The sequence below is a fragment of the Mesoplodon densirostris genome, chromosome 7 (genome assembly GCF_025265405.1).
Source record: "Mesoplodon densirostris isolate mMesDen1 chromosome 7, mMesDen1 primary haplotype, whole genome shotgun sequence".
In the NCBI taxonomy this organism is placed as follows: Eukaryota; Metazoa; Chordata; class Mammalia; order Artiodactyla; family Ziphiidae; genus Mesoplodon; species Mesoplodon densirostris.
The window spans coordinates 25,231,836-25,250,360 of NC_082667.1; the positions used below are offsets into that span (position 1 = coordinate 25,231,836).

Sequence of the window (18,525 nt, forward strand, 5' to 3'; positions counted from 1 at the left end):
ATAATTTTTACTCTGTTTTGTAATTCTAATGCAAGTGTGTTCTATTGTTAGCCCTTGTTTATCTGAGTCTAGCTCTCATCTCAGGTTCTGAAAAGAAATCCCTCTAGCTCTTTCAACCCATTGTCCAAACATTTTAAAAATGAAAAATAGGTTGACTTTAAAGTCTTGCTTTTGCTTCTCTCTAGGGATTTTTGGTTGTTATTGTTCCGAGAATAAATCACCATCCTCATCTTGACTAGCTAAATCAGTGGTTCTCCCTCCCCCCCGGCCCCGGGGACATTTGGTAATGTCTAGAGACATTTTTGGTTGTCATAACTTTGAGGACCAGAGTGCTATTGGCACCTAGTGGGTAGAGATCATAGATACTGCTAAACATTCCAAAACACACAGGACAGCCAAATAATACACAACAAAGAATAATTCAGCCAAAAATATCAATTGTGCCAATTGGGAAACCACAGGACAATGGGAGTACAAGAGCAAACTCATAACTACCTCCCTTTTCCAACTTATTTTTAAGCAACTGGTATAAAAATAACCAAAGCCAGACCTTCTCTTAAGTAACTAAAAGTGAGCAGAGGTGGCAATTGAAGTTTTTCACCAATCATCCAAGGGGGAGGAGGGAAGATAGACTTGGCACCAGGTAAATCATTCCTGAATGAGTATAAAGCCCCCTCCACCATTATTATTCTCTGATTTAAGCATAAAAGGCATGTGATTATGCAGTGATTACAGTCCACTGTGGATTGTGGAAGTCCTCATTCTCCACTCACTGACACCCGAAGGTCAGGGTAGACTTCTCAGCATCCTTCTGGTTCATCCCACCAATCGGAGACCCTGGAGTTCATCCTAGAGACCACGCCCACCTCTCTTGAAGAGGCCACAAGGATGCTATGTGCGGAGGACACGTCACCTTTTCCTAAATCATTTTGCATATAAAAACTTTTAATGCCATCTGATTTTTTTTTCTTTCTCCTTAGCAAGAAGCACATGGCTACAGACTCTGTTCTTGCAGTGGGAAAGAACTTCACAATAGAGGCAAAAATAAATCACAGCCACATACAGTGTCATATTTCACAGAAAACTGTGTACGTTTGTTCCCCATATAGGACATACTTCAAAGTAACAAAATAATTCTATCAACTGTCATGTTCCTCCTTCCTGTTAGAAGTAGATGTATTTTTTTCCCCATCATGGTACATAAATATCAGAGAAAAGTAGTCTTTGAAATATTTATGTCCAGGGACTTCTTGGTTGGTTATCATTTGGGATGTGTTTAGGTTTGTGTTCAGTGTGTCAGCAGCTTCAGTTTTCATTTTCCCTCCATCCGCGTGCATTCTTCCCAAATTTATATACCAGTCTTCGTCCATCCACACGTTCCAGAATTTCTCTTTTGTAGTAATATCTGTAACAAAAGGCATTGCATAAGGTGGCTGGTCTGATTAAGACAGCCGGGGGAATGACTGGTCACACGGCCTTATCATGTTTGGAGACATGAAACTCCTCACCTCATGGCTCGGCTGAGTTTTTCATAGGTCATGCTGCTGTTGTTTTTCTTTTTCCCCCAAAGCTGGGCCACAGCCTCTGATTTCAAGAACCTGAAGATGCCCTCAGACCGGTCTTCCCACTTGATTAACCCTGGATTCTTGTCTGGGTTCAGGAGGATGTCGCGGATGAATTCCCATAAGTGAGTCCCTCGCGGATCTGAGGTGAAGGAGAAAAAGGAGTTTATTCATGGCTGAAGGCCTAGAGGAAGCCTAGAGTTGAAACATCTTACATCAAGTCAGAGATACTCGACTCCATGCTACCCACCTGTGATGCCAAATCACAGAATCCCCACTGGGTATTTAAGAATGAACTAGCACCGTTTTTTAATTTTACAAATCAGAAAGCTGAAGCATGGAGAATTTAACTGACTTGACCAAGGTCACACAGCTAACTAGTGGCAAAGCCAAGACAAAAGAACAGGTCTTACATAGAGAACAGATTTGTGTTTGCCAAGGGGGCACGGGTTGGGAGAGGGGGCGGAGTGGGAGGTCGGGGTTAGCAAATGTAGGCTATTATATGGAATGGATAAACAACAAGCTTCTACTGTATAGCACAGGGAACTATATTCAATATCCTGTGATAAACAATAATAAAAAATATTTTTAAAAAAGAATGTATATATATGTGTAACTGAATCACTTTGCTGTACAGCAGAAATTAACACAACATTGTAAATCAACTGTACTTCAATAAAAAGAAATAAATTTTAAAAATAGGTTTTAGATCTCCTAGGCTAGGAGGTGTATCTTCTAAATATGGTTGACAGATTGCTGGGCATTCATTTCAACTTGTTACTTCCCAGGAGAGCAACGCTCAACCACTTTTATTCGGAACTTCTTTTATTTAGAACCTCAACCAATTAGACGGCTGCCACCCAGAAACTGTGTGTCAGCCAGATGTGCATCGGTAGGGTCTTAGAATTCTAACTCCTAGAATATATTGGGGCGGGGTCTCACAGGGGTTGAGGGGGCCAATTTGAAAATAAAACAGCTACTGTAATGAAATTAGCAACCAAATTCAATTCTACCCTCACTGGATTTGTGACACACAACTCCCTCCCACACCCAATTTGAAGGGCTGTGTTCATTCAGTTCTGTGGGATGACCTGGAGTAGCAGATAGCAGATAGCAGTCCAACTCCTTACAATTTCCAGATTACACCACCTTGATTTCTTTCCATGTCCTCCGCCCCCCACCTCCACGTCTCTGATATTTCATACACTTTCATAAGGTTTTATTATCGGGAGAAATACAACTCCCCAAAAGCACTGTTGAATCTTAAGAATAAACAGTATTTCTTGGAACAATAACTCCACAAAAGTAAGAAGCCAACATATAGCAAAAGAAAAAAAGAATACACCCTCAGCTGTTTCTTCCCATCTCTCTCCTCTTCCCACCCTTTTTTCTGGAGAAAGGGAAATTGCTCACCCCATGCCTGAAAGAAGTTCTCGTTCACTGATGTCTCAGTTTTAGCACAAAGAGAACAGAATGAGGAGGAAATATCCACTGGGGCTCCACTTTGAGAAGCGACTGCAGAGGGGGTTACTTAGCCAGCAAGTGATGCCTCTCTTTTCACATCCTACCCAGTCTGAGGTGAAGAAATGCAGGCAGCAGGCAGAGGCAATATTTGTCTAAAAACTGGTGGCCTCCAGTTACTCTCCACTCAAGGGGAAGGGCCAGGAGGCATCTGAAAGCCAGCCAACTTACTGTGCTTTTTGGTGTGGGACTTTGTTGGTTGGTCTTGCTGCTTTTTCATATCAGGCGACTCTGCTAAAGAGAAAAATGAGAACTGCTTCATTTCCCTATTTCCTACAATTATCATCTTCATTCATTCATCCACTCATTTCACCAGTATTTATTGAGCACCTACTACATGTCTGGCACTGTTCAGGTAGGTGATCGTGTCCAAAACAAAACAGAGGTGATAAGTGCTCTGGAGAAAAAATTTCAGGGTAAGAAATAGGGGTAGAAGTGTGGAGATGGGAATAATTTTGCCATTAAATATAAGGTGGTCACAGAAGACGTCTCTGATAAGGGGACCAGAACAGTGTGAGGGGACAGCCATACAGAGAGCTTGTGGAAGAGCTTTCCATGCCTGAGAATAGCAAAGGCCCTGAGGTCAGTGTGCATAGAATAGAAGGAAGCCAGTGTGGCTGTGAACAAGGGGCACGGGGAGCAGGTGAGGTTCACTAAGGCCTTATAGGACTTTTTGAGGATTTTAGCTCTTATTCTGTGAGAGATGGGAAGCCATTGAAGGATTTATTTATTTATTTATTTATTTATTTATTTATTTATGGCTGCGTTGGGTCTTCTTTGTTGCCCGCAGGCTTTTTCTAGTTGAGGCGAGCGGGGGCTACTCTTTGTTGTGGTGCATGGGCTTCTCATTACAGTGGCTTCTTGTTGCAGAGCATGGACTCCAGATGCGTGGGCTTCAGCAGCTGTGGCACGTGGGCTTAGTAGTTGTGGCTCGCGGCCTCTAGAGCGCAGGCTCAGTAGTTGTGGTACCTGGCTTAGTTGCTCCCCGGCATGTGGAATCTTCTCAGACCAGGGGTCGAACCCGTGTCCCCTGCATTGGCAGGCGGATTCTTAACCACTGCACCACCAGGGAAGTCCCCACTGAAGGATTTAGGTCATTGAAAAGTTTTAGGTATATATATATATATATATATATATATATATATATATATAATACAAAAATGTAAACATTTATAACAAAGAAAGATGACTTTTAAGCCAGAGGAGTGCCTTTTTTGGCATGCAAAGTTACCTTTTAATTAGCCTGACAAAGGGGCCATTGACTGGCCTGAGCTCAGTACAGAGGGCCACAGTGGACTATGGAAACACAGATTAGTTTAACAAATGGCTCATTATGGTAACCCTTGAGATTATCAACAAAGAGGAGATGACAGAGGAAAATCTGTGAAATAAAACTTGTTAAAGAGAAAACTAAATGATCTAGCAGTGTGTGTGGGGTGTGTGTGTGTGTGTGTGTGTGTGTGTGTGTGCGCGCGCCAATGGGCACTTCAAATGTCAGGACGACTAAAGCAGATCTTACCATAAAAAAAATTACCACAATCAAAAATCTGCCAACTTGAATCCAGGGCAGCCCCTAAATGGTAGCCAATCCTGATAAGAAATTGGACCAGTATATCGTATCCCTTCTGTGTACATTACATCAGGGCTCCCTAACTTAAGGTTTGCTGACCCATGTGTGGACTTCAAGGGCATTTCAGACTGACTGAAACCACAGGCAAAGGAAGAGGGTCCACAGCTTTCAAGATTGTCAGTAGTGATCCATTATTCAATAAAGTTTGAATACCATTAGATCCTAAGGAAAATGGTTAAGAAGACTAGCTCCTGTTTCTTGACCACTATGTACCAGGCACTGTGGTCAGCACTTTACATGAATCACCTGTTTTGATTCACACAATCGCCCTATGAAGAAGGTACTAGCAGGATCCAGAGGTTTTACTCAAAACCACTATTCTATGCCATTTCCAAAGATGGTGCCACATAACAGATTTCATAAACATCTTCCCTGCCAAGAATCAGGTTCAGTTCTGCAACCCACTACTTAGTGGGGAAAATTCATTCCAATTTGATGATTCTCTATTTCCCCGCATGCATGGATGCATTCACCTATCTGATCCCCCAGATTGTCACAACTCAGAGCTCCCAGCAGTTTGAAAGTCGTGGTGGGATAGATGAGAGAGTTTTAGTAAGATCTGGTTAGAAGAGAAACCTCTTCTTCTGGTTAAATGCGCCACCACCCTCCCCCACCCCGCCGCCCCTCCCCTCAACACTGTCAGCAGGAGGGTTTGCACCCGACTTGGATTTCTCTGAAACCTGAAAGAACAAATTCGCAGGAAATGCAAGGAGACTCCACTCTCCCTCTCTGTAGGTTTCAGGGTGAGGTTGCGACATCCCATCAGGATGTGACAATATTGCGACAGGTTGGCACCCACAGCGGTTTCCAAGTGATACATCATTCTGACAGGGCCACGTTGTTCTGCAGACAAAGAGTGGCATTTACCCAGCAGGCCACAAGCAAAGCTCATTTTCAAATGGCATCCAGGAGGGATGCAGGGCCATTATTTCAGAGCCAGCATTGAACTCAGAAAAACCCAAGTGTAGGTGTCTCTCAGCTTTTTGGCCTCAATCATTGTTTAGGGGTTGCAAACTCATGTAAAGCAAGAATCAGTTACTTTGGGGAGTTAAGGTACCTTTATGAATAAAATGGAAACCTTGGCCCCTCTCCCCAGAAAAAGGCACATATGTGTACACTCGTGAAATTCTGTAACAATTTCAGGAGTGTGTGGGTCACTTAGGAGTCCATGGACTCCAGATTAAGAAGCCCCAGACCAGCTACACCACGAGGAAATGTCGCTTTGAGATGTCAGCCATTTACCCAAGCTAGACTTCCATCCAGCTTAAGAAAGACCTCCCGCGAAAAAAATTCCCCCAATAAAAATGTGTGCATCATCGTAGGCAAGAATATGCAGCCGAAGGCAAAAGAAACTTGAATTTCTTCCAGCCTCTTCTTCCAGTCCCCAGGGCATGGGGGACAAGCTGTGGAATCACCCACCTGCCTCAGCACTAAAATCTTTTGATCTGAAACCTTACCTTAATATGATGGCCCTGCCCCCTGTCTCTTCCCCTGGCCTCAAAATAAAAGTCAAAACCTTTGAAGTTAGCCACGTGGTTAAGTGATTCATCCTTGTAAAATAATGGCTTGCTCTGGGGAAACTGTCCAGCTTGGCTTTCTCCTGCTCCGCTCCCAGGCACCTCAGGCCAAGATCCAGTCCAGACGGGGCAGCACCGAGGCACAAGTTTATGATGAGTTCCAGAGCGTGACTTCATCTAAGCTGCTTCACAAGAAGCAAAGATTAGAAGCATTTGCATATGATTCAGCTGTGAGCCATTTCTTTACGGGATATACAAATTTCAGTGTTATAATATACCATGCCACCCTCGCTCTAGGCTCAGCGAGTCGGTAAATAAACACATCAATCCCGAGTTAGCGTGATTGGCTCGAGGACTATCGGGCAGATCAGGAACACTGGCGGCGGCCATTTTATGAAATGAGCAGATGACAGAGAAATCAAAACAGAGCCCGCTCCCCAACCTGTGTTTATCAGCAAGGGCGTCAGTTGACATGTGGCCTCGCCTCAGCGCGGCTTGTGACTTGCACTAAAACACATAAAGATACTTAACTGCACTCCATTTCATAGGAGCTGGAAATCTAAAGACTCAGACAAATGACAAGGGTCTTTGGGGGGGGGGGGCGGTTCTGGTCCCGTCCAGTAAAGACTAAACTATTCTAAAAGGAATTGATCCTTACAAGGTTGTAATAACTATCCTACCTGGAAGGCTGTTACCCCAAAGAATTCACCAACCCAGGCACTGAAATGATTCTTTAAGTGATCATTGTGATCGGGGTCCTGGATGGCTTATCTCATTTTCCAGCCTGTGTTACAATTTCAGGATAGGAATCTGGAGTAAGGTGATCAAGAATCAGGGGAGGTACAGGAGAGCAGATTTGTAAAGCCCATTTGAAGAAGGACTATTGAAAAGTAGAATAGCTGAACTCAGAAGACAGTGAGTTCCCTGTTACTACAAATATGAAAGCCGACCTTGGTCCCTGTTGATCGGGAGATTCCAGCAGGTTAAGTCAGGATGCAGGAGAGAGCAGTGTGTCCTGGCTGGGAGGGCAGCAGAGTTGTTGATTACGGCTTTTCCTTTCCCAGGTGCCTAGAGACTTAACCATCCCTGAGGCTCAGGAAGTGGTTGGTTCAACTTTATTCTTCCTTGGAATCTTCTGCCCTAAGCCAAAGACCCAGGACATGGGAGGTGACACTTTAGGAGGTGTGTCAGGAAGTCAGAGGGTGACCATGGTGGTTTCTTCAGCTCTGAAAACCTTGGTCTTGACTGGGTGGTGATGATTGCCACAGAAATTTTACCCTGACTGACTCAGTTCCCCCAGCATGGCAAATCCACTGCAGAACCTTTCTAGTGTTTGATCTAGTTCCCTAATTTCAGCAAATACTTAGAGTGACACATAAGGCGATGGGCCTCTGTGTGGAGGGGGAGGTCGAGAAATGAATTGGCCTCCATTCTTAACCTCAATTCCAGAAGCATTTACCCTGGCTCCCAGACCTGTCTCATTCAAAGGGCTTGACCCGAACAAAACCTCAAACCAAAAGCTTTCATTTTTTCAGTTCTCAAAAGCACACTCAACAAAATGAAAAAAAAAAAAAAAAAAAAAGGAAGGAGGAAGGGTTGTTGTTTGATTCTTCCTTTCACAGACACTCTTTTAAATCCCAGTTCTGAAGTTGCCCCAAATTCAATTCCAGGAAAAGACAGATTCACTTGTGATGGGTCTAAACTCCATTTCACAGAGCCAAACAGATTCACAAATTCGCACCGAGATCAAGAGACAACACGAAACCCTCTCTTCACCTCCCCCATGCACTCATTCCTACCAGTGGAACTATTTGTAAGTGGACAAGGAGAAATAATCTGAAATACAATCTGAAAGCTTCTCTCCCAGACTCCCAGCAGACCAGCCCTCTCACTCAGTGTAACCTTGATTGAGAGTCATGGGTAGACCCCAGATGCATCCAATCCTAACCAAACACGACTCATATGAACATGATTCATAATGTGCAGGCGGTCTGACTAATTAGAGAGTCCTGATGAGCCAACAAGGTCAGACTTTAAAACTGACCTGTGATTCCCAGGGTTCCAGAAGTTTTCAGCTACTGCCCCTCCACCCAGAGACCATCATCCCAGGTTCACTGTCCTCTGAATTCCACGGTTAGACATTCATTCTCTAAAGCCAAAGACAGCTTGTTGAAAATTAAATAGAGCCTTCTCCCCCATAAGTATACCCACATATGAATAATTTTATTGGATAATTTCACAAAAGCAAGTTTTTACTGAAAAGAGAGTTTCTGTTGTCACAGAGAGTGACTTGGTTTCACAGGAGCAAAACACATTTCCTAGAGGCATCCTTGCTGGTCATTTTCAATGTACAAATATGGGCCCAAAAGCAGATTCTTTATAAACCTTTCCTAGCCTTTTAATGGGAAAGACTCCAGTGAAGTTGGAAATGTAGGGCATTGGTAATTCTCATTAATTCACAGTAAACACTTGCAGGAGGCACACTCAGCCTCAGATGTCAGGACAACTTACCAATGGGAAAGTGACCGCTGGTTGTCATGGAGATCTGGGCCCGGCAGAAAGTTTTGCTGTCCAACAAATCTGTGGCAATGAAAACATAAAGGACATTAAGAGTCCCCTCCTTACAACATAAATTTTTGGCTGTTAGCAAACCAGAATAAGAATGTAAAAGGGTCTTAAGCGTTGGGGAGTTAGTTACCTACTGTGCTACCATAGTTGGTGTCATATAAATAGTTTTCTTCTTTCCAGGTGTTCATGATGGAAGGGTCTACAAAGGACAGAAAATGGGAATGTCAGCAATCACCTTCCCCAGGTGAGGAGTTTGCCTTTTCTTACTCACTGTTCATCAAAGAGGTGTGGGACAAGGGGCTGGTTCTCAGAGAGAAGAGATAAGATTCTGCTTCAGCCACATGTTACCTTATCATAATGTTACCCCAGTTTTCTTCCAGGGCCCTAGGGGAGATGGACTTTGTTACGGCCCCATCCAGGTGTTCTACACCTGTTGCATTTTGAGGGAAGTGAGAGAAGTTGTAACAGTGGGATCCTGTCCTGGACCAATGCTTTCCTGAGGATATTCCCAGTCTGTACTTGGGGGGGTCCAGGAGCCTGGCATTGTCTTACATTCTACTATATTGTCACCAGAACATTTTTAGACTAGTAAAAAAAAAAAATGGTAGGGACAAAATAATTTCATGATTAATGAGCATCTTTTACTAGTAACGTCTTCCTGGGAGAATTAATGATGTTTCTTTAAGAAAAAGTCTGCTCAGTCTTATCACAGAGTCTTTACTGCTAAAATCCAGAGAGAAACTCTCCTCAAGTTGGGTGACAGCCCCCTCCCTCCAGAATTTCTCCAATATGCTTAAGGGGTAACATAAAATTTTCAAAACAGAACTAAGGAGAAGGAGATGAGAGTGTTACCAAATCAAATAAACAGGTTTTAAGAGTAGGGCCTCATTGCTTCATCTAGGAAAAGTTCTCTCTCTCTCTCTCTTCAGTGTGCTGGGTAAGCACGTCTCCTGACTCTTCAGATTTCAGACTCCAAGGAAACTCCCCTCCACCTACCCTAAACGAAGCCCAACTCCTACACACCCCTCACCTCTGGGCTGATCTCCAACAGAAGTTTCTTCTTTCCTGGCTGGCCAAGAGCTGTGAGATCTGGCAGGAGCTGTCACCTCATCCCCACCAGGAACTTCCTGCTCTCCCCTCGTCACAGACAGAGGCTGCCCTCCGCTCCCTCCTGCTCAGCATCTGAATTTCAGGGCCGGGGTGGTAAGCCACTGGCCGAGTTTCATTTTGTTTGTGTAGCATAAGTGGTATACAAACCTGACTCACTGGCTAAGTCCTCCTGTTTACGACATAGGGATTTAGCTGGTATTTGAACTAATAGCTACGTGTTTGGGCACCCCAAGCCTGATCACTTAGGGGTTACACCCTCTGTCCTCGTTGGGTCACCTTGTACACCTGTTGTTGTCTCTGAAAACAAACTGAACCAAAAAGATTTGGGGGTGTTGGCCCCTGTATGAGCCTCCTTTCCCCTCCTCCCAGAGTGGAGCTTCTTCCCCACCCCTCGGCTCAGCTTTTGTGAACTGGCAACATGAGAATGTCTGGATGGTCAAGGAGGAATTGTCAAGTACTTGGGACCTCTCCAGTTCCAAACTGTCTCCTCCGCTGGGGCTATCTGTCCAGTCAACAGTGGGGATTCGGGGTCAGGGGGCACCATCCTCTAGGCCAACTCCTGTGCCTGCCTCTAGGGCAGTCACGCCCATAAAGCATAGACCATCTGGGTAACTCAACCCTGGTCTCTGGGGGGAAGGGCAGGGCTAGGAATACCTAATTAACATGTTTAGCAGCTACTGCTTTTCTTTAATAATGGTAGACCAGCCCCCTTACAAAAGAGTAAATAACTGCGTGGGGCCAATTTCCGCCCCTAGTGACTCAAAAATCACCCCAGGTAAAATACAGTCCTTGGTGACTGGCACGCAACCTGCAGGGAGGCCTGAGGCAAACTCTGTGGTTGGTCCATGTGGCCCACATTCTCACTGATGTGGACATGGGGAGTGACCTTGGAGCAGTGGCAGCTCCTATGGGCTTGGGGGGACTTGCAGAGCTCTCCCTAGCCTAAGAGGTCATAGGCCAAAGGTCACTATACAAAGACCTCTGATTGGTACAAGGCTCTAGGGCACAACTTCTCGAGGCAGTTACTGCCCCCTGCAAGTCCCCAGGGGAGACAGAAAGTTCTCAGGAGAGAGATTTTGGGACAGAGGAAGGAGGGATGATTAGGCAGATGGAGAACAAAAATGAATGTAGCTACTCTGGGCCTGCAGACTCTACTCAGAGCTCAGAATAGTGGCTTTTGTCTAAAAGCGTACTTAAGGCGGGAATCAGTTCCACAGCTGCCTTTGGACATCCCTACAGAAACTCCAAGGTCCCCAGAAACTATAGTAACTACAACACCAAGTCCGAATATTCCTCCTCCTTGTGAAACACACTCCCTCCAAGGGAGGAGGGGGAGAGGAGACACTGACCCTTCCTCTTCTCTCCCCTTGCTTCTCCTAACTTGGCCAAGTCCAATCCCCTGACTCTTTGTGGTGACAAGAAAGCCCACTTAGATTCTGCATTTTCTGGGCTCCTGGATCAGAGCCTGGGTGTTCCCTTGATCAACCATGGGAAGCAGAGAAGTGTGGGCAGAATTAGGCTCACCATCAATCTTAACAATCAGAAGTAGTCGTCAGTCATTGGTCCCAAGGACGAGGGATGAGGCTCATGGCTGCCTGGCCCATTGGAGACAGCCAGGGAAGAGACATCCCTGGGTTTCCTGCCAAAGTACTGGCTCCGTCCTGCTCCCGCACTCTCCCTCACACTCCCTCCCAGTTGTCCGCCGCAGGCCTTTGCCTACCAAGTTGGCTCCCTTCATCTGCCACGACTCACCAGCTTGTTCGGTCTTGACAATGACATTGTGTGTGGACTGGAACAGGTCACTGCTGCACTGGCCTGTGAAGGACAGATTGGGAAACTCAGAGCGGGCCCACGTGTAGCCAAAATGTGTTGCTTGACCAAGGACGAAGCTGGCTTCATGGAAGAGCTTCTGACAATCCCACAGCATGATCACCCTTCTTTGCTTCTGGGAGGGGGCTTCCCTCTCTGGATCTATAATCTCAAGCCTGGGGCCCTTGGCCCAGAAAATCAGTAGCTAGGGCACCAACATCAGATGGAATTATTTGGCCTTGTATAGAGAAGGCATCCAGTATGAAGGAAATAGAACTTTAGAAGTTGGAAGACCAGTTTTTCCACTAATAGCTGCAAGGTACTTCACCTTTCTTCATCTTGGTTTCCTCAACTGTACATTTAGGAGATTAAGCTAGCTAAAGTCATTAGATTTCCTCTAAGGTTCTTTCCCATACTAAGATTTGATACAAAATGCAAAGGAAAACCACCTTAGTTCTTCTTTGATCTTAAATTTAATCAAACCCCTTTTGATTAGATCTAATCTATGAGCTATGTCTGGATAAGTGCAGTGATTCTTCCCTTATTTATGCCTGGCAACTTTTCTCCAGATGTATCATATATGAAAGCACATATATACAAGTGAATTCGTTTCATATGTTTTTCCTGCCCATCCAGGTTATAAATATCTCAGGAGCAGAGGTCATGCTTGAATGTCTCTGACCTTCAGTTTTCCCAGATGAAAACTGCCCCTGTCAGATGGGTGCAATATTTATTTTCACATAAGGTCACCAAATGAATCAATTCACTTAGAGTCCTTGTATAAGTAAATACTCAATAAATGTAAGTTAGTAGAATGTCTACAAAGAGGCAAACAACGAAACAAAGGTGAGAAATCTGGACATTAGGCATTCAGAGACACCAGCAACATGCAAGTCATGGAAGACCAAAGGTGGAAGGTCAAAGGTGGAAGGTCAAGGACGGCCACATCACCTCCCACATTTCCCTGACTTAAGCTTCAATCAGGGCAAAGCTTTAAAGGAGTGGATTTAATTGGAGGTGGGGAGGTAAATATTTTTAATTCTTCAGGTGTAAGTCTGCTCTTTCTGAAGATGCCTGGGGGTTATTTTGAGAGCTTTATTTGGTTTGGTTCTAGTAAAAGAAAAATGAGCAACCACCTCTGTGAGGTGGATGGGAAGTAGGGAGTGCCCAGGAGCTGAATGAGGTCATCTCAAATGGCCACCACTTCTGCCTGCTCCGAAGCCAGACGCTGGATTCTCTTCAGTGTTGATGGCAGCTCTCTGGATCTGAATCTGGTTCACAGCCCTGGAGCTCATGCTTCCCAAAGCTCCAGCTACATGCCCAAACACAGATTCTGCTTAGACAGACATGCCCATTCTGATGTGGACAGGACAGCTCACTATTCATACATATCACTGCTTTCCAAAATAGTTCTCAGAGGAGCTAGTTTTTTTTGTTTGTTTGTTTGTTTTGCGGTACGCGGGCCTCTCACTCTTGTGGCCTCTCCCGTTGTGGAGCACAGGCTCCGGACGTGCAGGCTCAGCGGCCATGGCTCACGGGCCCAGCCGCTGTGCGGCAAGTGGGATCTTCCCAGACCAGGGCATGAACCCGTGTCCCCTGCATCGGCAGGCGGACTCTCAACCACTGAGCCACCAGGGAAGCCCGGAGCTAGTTTTTTATAACCATATCAGAAGAACCTTAGGCCCGTGTCAAGGACATTCTGCAAGATACTTGTCTACCCTACCAGCTCTTGCAAGCCAGTGTAGCACGCGTGTAGTTGTGAATAAACTATCACCAATGGACAGCCTTTAAACGGTGCCTGTCTATGTGCTAGGTGAGGCCTCAGGAAAGACACCTGGGGCTCTAGGGCAGCACCAATCCCAGAAATCACTGAAGAAACATCCCAAATGTGTCCAGACCATTCGTTTTAAGCCTTTTTTCGATTCAGGACCTTTTAAAAATCTGTTGTAAGATTGTAAGCTTTCTCCCCTCCCAAAAAACAAACTAGATCTAATTTTGCCTATTTTCTTACCACACTTACGTCCCATCTTGAGAACCTAGGTGTAGAAATGTTTTTTAAAAAATAGCCATGATGATCTTAACAAGCAAGGGATTGGGAATGAAACAATCGAACCCCATTTGCAAGAGAAAGAAGTGGTTTTCTGAGAGTACCAAGTATCCTGTGAATACCCAGCTAACCTTTGTCTCCTTGGAAATTAACCACGTAAAGAGAGAATTACAGTATGCTGGATTTGTATGGGATTAGACACACCTTGTACCCTAGGCTTCAAGCCTGTCCTCTCACTTCCCTTCTACTTCTCTGTCTCAGGAAACAGTCATTTGGAGGTGAGACCATCCTTGGATGCCCCTAAACAGGAACCCTGCCAGCTGTGGAGTCTCTGCTCTTCCCAGATGGCTCCTAGCAGGGCAGAGAGACAGAGACAGAGACAGAGAAAGAGTTACCATTCCACTTGAGATGCTGCAGGTTGCTGTAGAGGAGCTGTCCTGCTGTCCCTGCCGCCCGGGTGAACTCCTGCAGACTCATGCTGCAGAGATGCTCGCCGTTGATGTCAAACTCCTGGAAAGGGATGCAGCTGGCGTCCAGCTGGTTGGTGTCCAGGAGGTGCTGGAGCCACTCCCACACCTGATACTTGGTCCAGTACTGAGGATGGATTTCATGCCACTGGCCTCCAAAAAACCCGCTGGAAACTGCAAAACAGGAGGCGGCCCTGTGAGTGACCCGTGTTTGTTTCCGAGCATGATCCCAGACATGGGGATGCCCCTCTGGCTGCCAGACGTCACAGGGATCACAACCACTCCCTGCGTGCATCAGTGGGGATTGGAGCTTGAGATGGGCTCTGGAGAGGAGGCTCTAGGAAATGCAATTCTTTCCCCAGTTGTGGTGGGAGCCAATCATTCAGCCTCCGTATATCTTCATTTTGTTCTCCATATACTTACCCCTGAGCTCTGGATGAGGACACAACACTTGAAATGCTCTGAGATCATGAGCTCTTTCCCCACCTCCCACAAACTACCATGAAAGCTAAAGCATTGCTACAGTTTCAACAGAGTATTAGCTTCTTGTCCACACCCACATAATTCTCTCCTTCTTCTCCCTCTCTCTCTCCCATTTATTTCTCTCTCTTACACACGCATATATACACATACATACCCAAAACTCAGACCATTTTCAACCAAACTGAAGCTTGAGACTCAGGTTCTTGTCTCTGTGATGCCTTTGCTGCTCCCCAAAGTGGCCCAGATGATTCATCTGCTCACTGTGCTGACATCCTCCCACCCCATACTGGTTATTACAGCCACTAGGATGTCACTTCCCTACTCAGCTACCTTCAGCAATTTCCCTTTATCCACTGAAATTAGGCCCAAAACTGCCAAGCCAGGCATTAAGGCTCTTCACTAACTATTCCTCAAGTGACCTTTTGCCTTTTTTCTATGTTGTTCTTTCAGCCTGGTTTGTGTTCTACCTATCACTGCCTGTTGAATTTCTACCCAGCTTGCTGGCCCTGACCACCCTATAAAGCCGTCACAGATCCCCTTGACTGACTGCTGAGGGCTGCTGTCCTCTGAATCTCTAGGAGATGCACTTTACATTTCTCCTAATTACGTTTGTCATGTTCTGCCTCTCTTGGTGGGTCTCTAACTACAGTCCTGTTCTCCTTTGTAAATTGTATGCTCAAGGTCATGGACTCTGTCTTACCCATCCTTGTATCTCCCATAAAAACTACCTCAGAGACTTTGCCATCATAGGTACTGTCTCTCTCCTTCTTTAGTAAATTTGGGGCTGAAGAAGAAATAACGTTGGAACCTGGAAGAGTTGTGAGGTGCATTCACAAGATGGTTAATTCAAGTACCGGCGAAGAAGAGGAGTTCATTCAAGCCAATAAATATTACTGAGCTCACTATGGACTAACCATCTATGTATGTGACACTCATACTCACTTAAGAGAACATGACTAAATCAGCCCCAAATCCTGGAGGGATGGAGAAGAGAGAACCAGCCTCTGGCAGCATATAACCAGACTGAGAGACCTTACAATCCCCTTGAAAGCATGGGCCAAGGGAAGGAGCTCTCTAGTGGGAAAGGTGAGGGGCAAGGACAAGGGGAAAACCCTATTATAGCCCACCAAACTGAAGGAGGGGAAATCCAGCTGAGCATGACACACAGATATTCCCACAAACTCAAGAATAGACCAACAGAGGAAAACATAGCAAAAGAAAATGGTCCCTAACTTTTTCTTCAAGGTCATGCTAGATTAGTACTTCTCAAACTAATGTGATTATGAATCACCAGGGGATGTGGTTCAAATGCAGGTTCTGATTCCATAGACCTGGGGTGGGGCCTGAGTTTCTGCATTCCTAACAAACTTCCCAGGATGATTATGATGTTGGTCAGTGGATACAGTTTGAATGGCAAGGAGCTACAGAGCTCCAAAAGGTTTGATCTCCATAATGCCTATGGCCTAGCCCTCAACACCTCAGGGGGAAAGGCTGAAGGGGGAATGTTTCCAACCTGGTCCCACCTGCCACTCATATTATGTGCCTTACTCCTCATTCCTCATGGCCACACAAAAGCAGGCCTAAACCCTCAGCTTGGGCCCTAAAGGAGAAGCCAACAGTGGAGGGGGAAGGGGCAGGGACTGGACGAATCTAGTCCCAAAATTTAATTACATAGAAATATTCCCTAATACACCAACACACAGAGCCTAGACTGGATGTCTCTACTTCCTCCCGAATTTTTGGTGTCCTACCAATACAGCTATTTAAGGGTGGGCTACATTTTTTGCAGCTCCCCAAGTCTTTGTACTTTTATTTTTTAATTAATTGTGTTGCTATGACCCTGCAGCTCCGGGTTTGTAAACAAGAGACCCTCAATAACCCCACACCAGGCCTGCGGTACTTTCTTCTCTCGATGTCACATGACCCAGATGAGAGGATGGCTCCTGATAGCGCAGCCTGTTAGAACTTGCCAGAACCCGAGAATTTTGTCTAAAGTTGACCAGGGGAGACTCCCCATCAGCCAGGCGACTCATCAGATTCCTGAAGCTTTGGGAAAAGCACTGAAAATCGTATGAGTTCAGCTCCTCTCTGGCATTCAACTGGCCTCCCCCATCAATCATGACCAGGAGCTGGGCCCTCTCTGGGGCCTCTGGAAGTTAGAGAGTAAAAAAGTGATGTTTAAATTCCACTCCCTGCTGACTACACTCCAGAGTAAACCAGAGGGATGCTGCCTTAATCGAGGGTCCTAGGGCCTGGCATCCAAAAGATTTTGCAGCCTAAAGAGCTTTTCCCTGTTTGGAATCATCCTTTGAGGGCCCCACAAGGAATCTGAGTCCTGCCACAGGGAAGGTCATGCCCAGAAAAGGCAGGAGTTCGGAAGCACAGGTGATCAGTCAGAGAAGGTCACCCATCCCCGCTTTTGACCACGTGTGGCTGGGCTTCCAAGCTGGAAGGTGGAGCTGCCCACGGATCGGCCACTTCTTGGAGAATGCACCCCTTCCATCAGCCTCCCACTGCTGCTTCCCAGACTCTGCTCACCGATGGCCCATTTCCATTTTCTCAAGGGAAGCAAGCACAGCAGAGTCTCTGGGGAGGAGATTAGCGGCAGGTATTGGGCAGGAGAAGGCTCAGAGCTCCCTACACCCACTGCAGTTCGGTGCACAGCAGTCTGTGCAAACTGAACACCTTCACAATGGGGTGCGGTGCCCTGATTCAGCAACAACTTTTTTCAGTCCGGCTTCTACAGTAAGCCATGGGCTTGATCACCAAACCCTCTCTAAGCCCCACCACCAGGCCCTCCTTCTTCTAATCAGTCAGTTCTAGATTAAAGCACCAAAGGCAGGCACATGGTCTCCTAACAACTCTCCCCTCCCTTTACAAAGGGAAATCACCGGAAAATGAAATAGAAAGATTAAGCTGCTACAACTCTCTTCTCCTTAACTTCCACGCTTCCATGCGACACACACACACGCACACACACATATACACACACACACACACACACAGTTTTCCATCCTATCCTATCTTGATATCCCAGCCAACACTATTAAAGTCGGCCTTCCTCTGGGGTGCCTCTTCTATCACCCTCTCTGCCAGGCTACCAACCTGGACCTTTGAATATTGGGAGAAAACCATGGAATATCTCAAATGGGCTTCTGGCTGGGGCCCTGGGGGGCCTGTGAGGACCTCCAGCGTGAAGAAGAGTTTTCTCCAGTCTCCCTGGTCCCCACACCCCCCCGGCTGAATAAAACCTGTATTTTTCATTAAGTTGGGAAACGAAGCCTAATTAAAGCCGAGGAAGAATCCCCATGGGGAGTGACACTGACCCCCGCGCGGCCCCTTACCATTGCACGTGGGGTAGCTGTCTGTCCAGGCCGGCTGCTGGTGGAGGAGATTGTTGCTGGGATTGAGATTCATTACACCACTTCCTTCCAGAATCATGATCTGTAAAGGGATCAAACAGGCCGTTCAGCCAGTGCCTCTTGGACAAACGTCATTTGAGAGTATAGATCATAGAGTGAATTTAGGAAGGAAGAAATAATTTGGTCCTTCCATCCATTGCCTGTGAAGCATGTTGCCACAGCCCTTTCAGTAAAAGCAAAACTCATTGGCAATTAAAAATTTCCAGGTTCGATTTTCATATGCATGAGGCAAGATTTTATAGCCACCCATTCACAAATGAATAATCTCTGATCAGGAATGAAACGGGAGGAAAATGTAATACTTGCTCACTGGGCGAGTCTGGCCAGCAGCCAATTTTTTTTTTTTTTTTTGACAAAAGTGAAAATACCGAAGAGGTTTTTATTTAAAG

General features: G+C 45.8%; 1 protein-coding gene across 4 annotated transcripts; it reads right to left on the minus strand.

Annotated features, from left to right (window-relative positions):
* Positions 1–1,305: 1,305 nt before the first annotated feature.
* EHF (ETS homologous factor) lies at positions 1,306–18,158 on the minus strand. 4 transcript variants are annotated; one of them, XM_060104338.1, is made up of 8 exons: positions 18,059–18,158; positions 14,160–14,405; positions 11,661–11,723; positions 8,929–8,997; positions 8,742–8,810; positions 3,255–3,317; positions 1,509–1,704; positions 1,306–1,405 (listed from the first exon to the last, which is right to left on the minus strand). In XM_060104338.1, exons 1-8 carry the CDS (start codon positions 18,153–18,155, stop codon positions 1,306–1,308), a joined length of 903 nt encoding a protein of 300 aa, XP_059960321.1. In that variant the 5' UTR covers positions 18,156–18,158. The 4 variants fall into 4 exon arrangements, with proteins under 4 accessions (XP_059960321.1, XP_059960319.1, XP_059960322.1 ...); XM_060104336.1 differs by having other exon boundaries at positions 3,255–3,314; positions 18,059–18,155; XM_060104339.1 differs by lacking the exon at positions 8,742–8,810.
* Between the last annotated feature and the right edge of the window lie 367 nt (positions 18,159–18,525).

What these genes read in the sequence shown, in the direction of transcription:
- EHF (XM_060104338.1), bottom strand. Translation starts at nt 18,155, where the DNA reads ATGATTCTGGAAGGAAGTGGTGTAATGAATCTCAATCCCAGCAACAAT. An exon ending in CAACTATGGTAGCACAGTAG is followed by an intron (nt 8,811 to 8,928) that starts GTAACTAACTCC and finishes TCATTGCCACAG; the next exon opens with ATTTGTTGGACAGCAAAACT. An exon ending in GTCCCACACCAAAAAGCACA is followed by an intron (nt 1,705 to 3,254) that starts GTAAGTTGGCTG and finishes CCTTCACCTCAG; the next exon opens with ATCCGCGAGGGACTCACTTA.